The sequence below is a fragment of the Bison bison genome, unplaced genomic scaffold, assembly GCF_000754665.1.
Source record: "Bison bison bison isolate TAMUID 2011002044 unplaced genomic scaffold, Bison_UMD1.0 scf7180017864456, whole genome shotgun sequence".
Classification (NCBI taxonomy): Eukaryota; Metazoa; Chordata; class Mammalia; order Artiodactyla; family Bovidae; genus Bison; species Bison bison.
This window is the reverse complement of record NW_011495018.1, coordinates 26,320,470-26,327,972: the sequence shown is the minus strand read 5'-3', so window position 1 is coordinate 26,327,972 and position 7,503 is coordinate 26,320,470. Positions and strand designations below refer to the sequence as shown.

The 7,503-nt window shown below is 42.8% G+C and overlaps 1 protein-coding gene across 2 annotated transcripts in view; it reads left to right on the top strand.

The window, feature by feature from the left end:
* The window catches only part of LOC105002643 (glutathione S-transferase omega-1-like), a 13,726-nt gene that overhangs the window by 445 nt on the left and 5,778 nt on the right, over nucleotides 1-7,503 (top strand). For both annotated transcript variants that reach the window (XM_010859399.1, XM_010859398.1), the window contains exons 2-4: nucleotides 70-178; nucleotides 3,759-3,981; nucleotides 6,671-6,769. In XM_010859399.1, coding sequence (XP_010857701.1) covers nucleotides 120-178; nucleotides 3,759-3,981; nucleotides 6,671-6,769 — 381 coding nt within the window. In that variant the 5' untranslated portion in view covers nucleotides 70-119. The remainder of the gene's footprint in view (nucleotides 1-69; nucleotides 179-3,758; nucleotides 3,982-6,670; nucleotides 6,770-7,503) is intronic.

Below are 7,503 nucleotides of genomic sequence, written 5' to 3'. Positions count from 1 at the left end.
GGGGAACAGCTGGAGTTTGGGGGTCCCTGCCACTCTCTGGGTTGTAACTGCGTCCGGTTCTCCCCGCAGGAAGCGCGCCCCCAGGGCCCGTCCCCGAAGGCCTGATCCGTGTCTACAGCATGAGGTTCTGTCCTTACGCCAAGAGGACGCTCCTGGTCCTGAGGGCCAAAGGAATCCGGTGAGGACCATGGAGGGGGCTGCTCCCCGATTTGGCCATGAACCAGCTGCTGAGGAAGGCCAGCTATTTGAGCTCTGGCAGATCCCTGAGTCTTGCTATATTGCCCTATATCCCAGTCCAGAGTCCCGGCCTTGACTCTGGGTAGAGTACTGAGTTAATTGTACTGTGCATATTTCTATAGTTTGGGTTATTGGTTGAAGCAAATAAAGTGTCTATGCCTAAAAATTCATGCTTTGGGGAAGCCACACAGCAAGGTTATTGACATAGGCGTTTTCCACAAGAAATCTGCAAGTCATTGGCTTTTCTCTGACACTGAAGAGCCACTGGAACCTTCTCCCTTAGAGTGACCTTTGGAATCTGTTGAACAAACAGTAGATATATGTGGTGTGGAAGTTTTAAGAGATAGTTTCCATTCCAAAGAAATTTTCTATCTATATGCTTAGAATGTATAAACTACTTTTAGTCTTCTAGGGGGAGAATTAAGCAGGCAATTCCTTTTCCCTAAAAAAGGTAAGATATATTCCAAAGGGTAAAAAAAACACATTATTTATCAATTAGTCATCACTTCAGTAAGATTTCCATCATATTCTGGGTGAAACTGATTCTGAACACATAGCAAAATATTCAACATTTAGTAACACTTATCAAAACATTGTCTTATCTAAATATCATAATATTTATTGTATTAGAATCTCTTATTGCAATTAACAGATATCCAATTCAGTTGGATTGAAAAAAGACAAATCTTGTGCTCATACAATTGAAGAATCTAGAGTGTAACTCCAAAACTAGAGTGTAACTCCCACTCTCCACAACTAGAGAAAGCCTTTGCACAGCAACAAAGACTCAGTGCAACCAAAAATTAAATTAATTTTTTTAAAAAGAAAAATTCAGCATTAAGACACAGCTGGATTTGAGGGCACCAAGTCCTGGGTGAGTGCCCCTCTGGACTTCTAAGTTGAAAACAACCCTATCTTACTGGCACAGTTTTCCAAAGGGAAACGGGATTGATTTACTATAAAAATGTGTGATAGGGGGTGAAGGGTGGTAACAGCTGCTGGGCAGTGCAGACAACAGAGGTCTACTATGTTCATGGATTAGTTTTTAGTCCCAGGGGACTTTGATTAGAGAGGTAGCTGACTTTACTATGGGGCTTCTCAGGTGGCATTAGTGATAAAGAAACTGCCTGCCAATGTAGGAAACTTAAGAGATGCGGATTCGATCCCTTAGTCAGGAAGATCCTCTGGAGGAGGGCACGGCAACCCACTCCATATTCTTGCCTGGAGAATCCCTATGGACAGAGAAGCCTGGTGGGCTACAGTCCTTAGGCTTGCAAAGAGTCAGACATGACTGAAGCGACTTAGCATGCATGCACGCTGACTGTACAGCATTAGCAGTTCAGTCCAGTCGCTTGGTTGTGTCCAACTTTGCGACCCCATGGACTGCAGCGTGCTAGGCTTCCCTATCCATCACCAACGCCCAGAGCCTACTCAAACTCATGTCCGTGGCATCAGTGATGCCATCCAACCATCTCATCCACTGTCGTCCCCTTCTCCTGCCTTCAATCTTTCCCAGTATCAGGGTCTTTTCCAATGAGTCAGTTCTTCACATCAGGTGGCCAAAGTACTGGAGTTTCAGCTTCACCATCAATCCTTCCAATGAATATTTAGGACTGATTTCCTTTAGGATTGACTGGTTGGATCATTATAGAATCTACTAAAGCCTGGTTTCCTCTGAAAGGCACATCTTCCAACTTGCTGCAGCAGGTATGTTACCCTGTTGGCTCATCGTGCCAGATTACCAAAATGCATGTGTTCTGAGAACCTTGTTTATTACAAAAACCCAGAATTTACCTTTTCTTTTCATAGTATGAAATTTCAGAAATCTTGATAATTCCTTGGCAGAGAGCCTCATTATTCTTGCAGTGGCTTGTATATGAGTGTACAGTAATCTGTCAGCAGACAAACCCTTTAATACATACACACAAACGCCACTGTTCGTTCTGGCTATTCCTTTCTTTCTGTGGGAGAGAGGGTAGGATTGTGTATTTAATCCTCAAGCTAAATGATTTTGTAGCTACTCAGGTGGATGGGGATAAAGGAACAAAAGACGTTGGGGTGTATTATTTCTGAGTAACTAATTGGTTCTATTAACACTTTTCCAGCTTTGACAATGATATGGACCTGAGACCTAACTTTAACAATTATATGAACCTTCCCTTCCTCTTGTTTCCCCTAAATCTTTCAGGCAGGACAGAAATCAGATCTAAAAACAATCAATATGTTCGGACTTCACCTGTTTCTTCTTTATGGGTTTATTTAGTGTAATTTACTCATATGCCATTTAAAAAAAAAATCAATGCATGGAAATTTAATCTGAAAGCTTATTTTGTGGATGAATTTTTTGGATTCCTTAATATTCTTGTAAAAATTGATGAACTTTCTATTCAGATTAGCAAAAGAAACTGAATTTTATTAATACCATGTTGATTCTCATGTAGTGAGACCTGAACAAACTCAATTAGTTGGCTCAGATATTTTTAGTCCCAAATGGAATATCTAAATGACAGTCTTGAAGAATTTCCACTTATTTATTCAACCAATGTGTGTTGAGTACCTATCTAAAAATGTTTATATATCTTCATACCATTTGAATCTATTTAAAACTTTGCTCATTTACATGTTTGTTTATGAATATGACCAAGACACACAAGCAGATCGCTGCTTTCATGGAGCTTACATTCTAAGGAGGTGACATAACAAACATGTAATTAAGTTAGCAAAGTAATTTCAGATGCATATCTTAAGTTCAATGAAGAAAGTAATTCAAGAGATATAAAAAAGGCCAGTGTGGTCAGATCATAATGACCAAAGCAAAAGTCATAGGAAACAGATGTGACAGGTAACCTAGGGCCAGATCACATGGCATAAAAAGGGGTTCAGAGTTTATCCGCATTGCAGTGAGGAGCAATTGTAAATAAGCAGGAGGGTGGCCTCATTCAACTTACCTTTGTATATGGAGAGTGGGGACTTCTCAGGTGGCTCAGTGGTAAAGAATTCACCTGCCAATGTAGGAGATACTGGTTCAGTCCCTGTGTCTGGAAGATCCCCTGGAGAAGGAAAAGGTAACCCACTCCAGTATTCTTACCTGGGAAATCCCATAGACAGTGGAGCCTGGTGGGCTACAGTCCATGGCCATGGGGTTGCAAAGATTCTGACATGACTTAGCAGCTGAGTACACAGGCACGCGAGTAGAGTGACTGACTGTAGGGAGGCCATAGTGGAAGTAGACGGGCCAGTGGGACTACCGTAGAGGTCCAGGCGGCAGATGATGTCTTGGACGAGGTGGCAGTGTTAAAGCTGAGAAGCAGATGAAGCCAGACTGTGATTTGAAGGTCTAGCTGACAGGTCTTGCTGATCCATGCGATTTGAGGAAGAGGGGGCAGGGGGAAGGAATCAAGGCCACACTGACTCCAAATTTTGGGGTCTGATCAGCTAAGTGGGTGATGAGACCGTTGACATTTTATTCAGGAATACAAGAAAAATGTTACTGTCTTCACTGTCTTTTGTGTGTTTTTCAGGCATGAAGTCATCAACATCAACCTGAAAAATAAGCCTGAGTGGTTTTTCAAGAAGAATCCCTTAGGCCTAGTGCCGGTTCTGGAAACCAGTCTGGGTCAGTTGATCTATGAATCTGCCATCACTTGTGAGTACCTGGATGAAGCATATCCAGGGAAGAAGCTGTTGCCAGGCGACCCCTATGAGAAAGCTTGCCAAAAGATGGTCTTTGAGTCCTTTTCTAAGGTGCGTGTTTAAGCAATTTCAGCTCCTATTGAAAATGTCTTTGTTTTTAAAGCTGAATCAGTGCGTTCACTCTAGGTTCAGTGATTTGGAAGGGAAAGAAACAGGATTATGCTCTTGCCGGCTCTGACATGTCCTGTGCGCCCTTTCATGATCTGAATCCTTCTTACTTTCCTAACGCTTTATATTCTTGTCATGCTGAAATTTTTCCCAGACTTGCTACCTTCTGCTCTAGTCTTTCTAGAAGACTCTTCCCCCTTCTTACTTTGCCTGGTTGTCCCAGGTTCTCTTTTGTGCAGTCTGCACTCCTGTATGAGTGGGACCATAGAGGCTGAGGGCTGACTATACTGTGCCGATTTATATAAGGGGGTTGAACATTCAGATTTTCCTATCTGGGGGCGGGGTGTCCTGGAACCCAACCCCCACTTCCACCCCAACCCTGCCACCCCCAGCAAACACTAAGGAACCACTGTACCTGTCTGGAGACTGCTGTCTCCCAGAAGCTTGTTAGTGCCCAGCTCTGTGTTCCCACATGTGCTAACTTCCCTCTGTGGGGACTGCTGCCTTCTTGTTCGTAAGTTGTATGCCTGTGTGTTGTACCAGGGCTGTGAGCTTCTGAGGATGAGAGCTGTGTTTCCATTACTGCTGGCTCACTGCCTAGGCTTGTCACCAGCCCTGCCACTCCTTAGCTGTGTGACTCTAAACAAGTTATTTATTATTTGCCTCTATACCTCAGCTCATGTATAAAATGAGTATAATAAGGGTTCCTGTGCCACTGAAAAAAATCGGTTAATATAAAACACCTGAAGTCCAATACATGGTGAATACTCAGTGTTGGCTCTTGTTCTTCTAGCCACAGTGTTTATCTGTGAGCATCTCCTGTGTGTTGGCAACAGCTCCTTATGGGCTGAGTAATGGCATTCCTGTAGAGAACTTCCTGTGTTTGAACTAGCATCAGTATTAATTCAAACAGTTAGATTAGTTCAAACAATTAGTATTAAAAAAGAAATGACCAAGAGCAGACAATGTGAATAGCCGCATCAGGTTATATCTATATAATGTCTGTATAATTCTGTTAGTTCATCAGGATATATGTCAGCATAATAGGAAACATCTTGTCTCTAGGGAAAGAAATGGTGAAAAAAAATCTACAAAGTGAGACTTGTAGGGAGAACATATTGTCTAAGGAAACACTGAAAAGGGAAAAACCAGTGGGGAAGGAAGAGGGAGTTGGCTGGCTTAGCAGAATGACAGTGAAAGAATGCTAGAGATTTCCACTGTCGAATATGATAGGGGATATGGTGTTTACAAGAAAGATATTGGAGAATTAAAGAATCATAATACTGAGATTCCTTGTACTGTCTAGAAAGAAAAGGCGCTAACAGCTGGAGACGCCCACCATTTGTTCCCTGCTCACACTCAGAGAAGAGGTGGGCTTAAGTACCGCATGACCCCATCCTCCTGACCACAGCTCAGGAAGCCAGAAACGCCCCCAGCCGTACCCCAGACCAATAATTATTTTCCTGAGAACTTGGGAATGAGACACAAACTAAGACAATAAAGGTGTTGAGATTTTGGAGCTGTACGTTTATATCACTGGAGACCTAACAAACCAAAGACACACACAAAAAGAATTTTTAGGAAAGCAGAGGTTAAGAACATTGCAAAGGGAACTGACATTTGGCAAATAATATGAAGCAGACATTCAAGGAGAAGCAGAGATGAAAGACCATCCAGACCCAGATGGAAATGTGGAAGGAACGGCTGCCTGCAAACCTCAGTTCCAATGAAGGCAAGCTGTACCAACATGGTTAGGCTTTCTGGACATTCTCCTGTACTTTTACAAGGGCCTGTTTACTTACATTGGGACAAGTGGATTTCTGTCTCTTGCAGTGAGACAATACCAAAGACTGAGCATTAAAACACAAACACCTGCACCACAAGCATTAAAGCATCTGCTGCTGCACCTGTCAAGTCTTCAGGTTGTCAGCCACTTTGAGCTGTCTTCTCATGCTTGTCCCAAGGTAGAGTTCAGGAAAATCTCCTTCCCAGCTCTCTTTGCAGCTGGTGCCAAGGCCTGGGACCTAGGCTCTTCCTCTCACATGCACACATGCTAGGGTTCAGTTCAGAAATGAGACATGTGGAGAAGTAGGCATGGGCTGGGGCAGCGGTTCTGCTGATGAGAGTGGCTGGTAGCAGAGCTCCTGGCTTTCAGGAGCTGGGGTGATTGCAAGATTCAATTCCAGCCTGGCATCACTAACCTTATAGTCCAGCATCTGGCAGGGGCACAAACTGTAGCACTGAGTGCTCAATTCACTGGTGGCAAAGAATGCTTCCCATCAGGTCCGTTTCCACCATGATTTTGGAATGGTCCAGTTCAGTTCCAGACCTGTTTGTTCCGCCTCTCAACAATTCAATGAGCAACAATTCTATCAGTGTCCTTTCAAGATATGTTTGACTCAAACTCAACAAGATGGCTTCTCCTAATAGCTCCTTATAAAATCTTGACTCTTACAGCATCTTAGGCCACAAAACTGTTTTTAAGATCAGTACCTGACCTCTGTGAGTACAGAAACTAAAGTTTCCAGAACACCCTGACTCTGGGACTATAAGGGTTCTGTGGTGCTTTTATATGAAGGGGCTGATATCGTTAGCTTCACACTGATAAACTAAGAAATTTTTCTCTGTCTAGGTACCATCTTTGATGGTAAGCTTTCTTAGAAAGCAAAATAAGGAAGATTGCTCTGGCCTAAAAGAAGAACTGCATAAAGAATTCAGCAAGCTGGAGGAGGTAATCAACCCCTTCTTGATTTTATGGGAGTAATACATGGTATCCATTTTTTCTTCTATTCTTTTTTTTTAATATTCCCATCTCCAAAATCACTTTAAGGTAATTAGCAATAACACCAAAAAGGAAATTTTAGTTTACAACAGATAGCTATAAGCTGCTGTGTTTAGGATATAAATGACAACACCTAAAAATGTTTTGTCATGGACTTGCTTTTAGAACATTTTATTGCACTGACATTAAAATATCAAGGAAAAATGTCACCCACATTTCCACAATTTGTCACCTGTTTTAATTTTTCTATGCTTGTTCTATGTATATTTTTAAACATTCAGATCAGATCAGTCGCTCAGTTGTGTCTGACTCTTTGCGACCCCATGAATTGCAGCACGCCAGGCTTCCCTGTCCATCACCAACTCCTGGAGTTCACTGAGACTCGTGTCCATCAAGTCAGTGATGCCATCCAGCCATCTCGTCCTCTGTCATCCCCTTCTCCTCCTGCCCCCAATCCCTCCCAGCATCAGAGTCTTTTCCAATGAGTCAGCTCTTCACATGAGGTGGCCGAAGTACTGGAGTTTCAGCTTTAGCATCATTCCTTCCAAAGAAATCCCAGGGCTGATCTCCTTCAGAATGGACTGGTTGGATCTCCCTGCAGTCCAAGGGACTCTCAAGAGTCTTCTCCAACACCACAGTTCAAAAGCATCAATTCTTTGGCGCTCAGCCTTCTTCACAGTCCA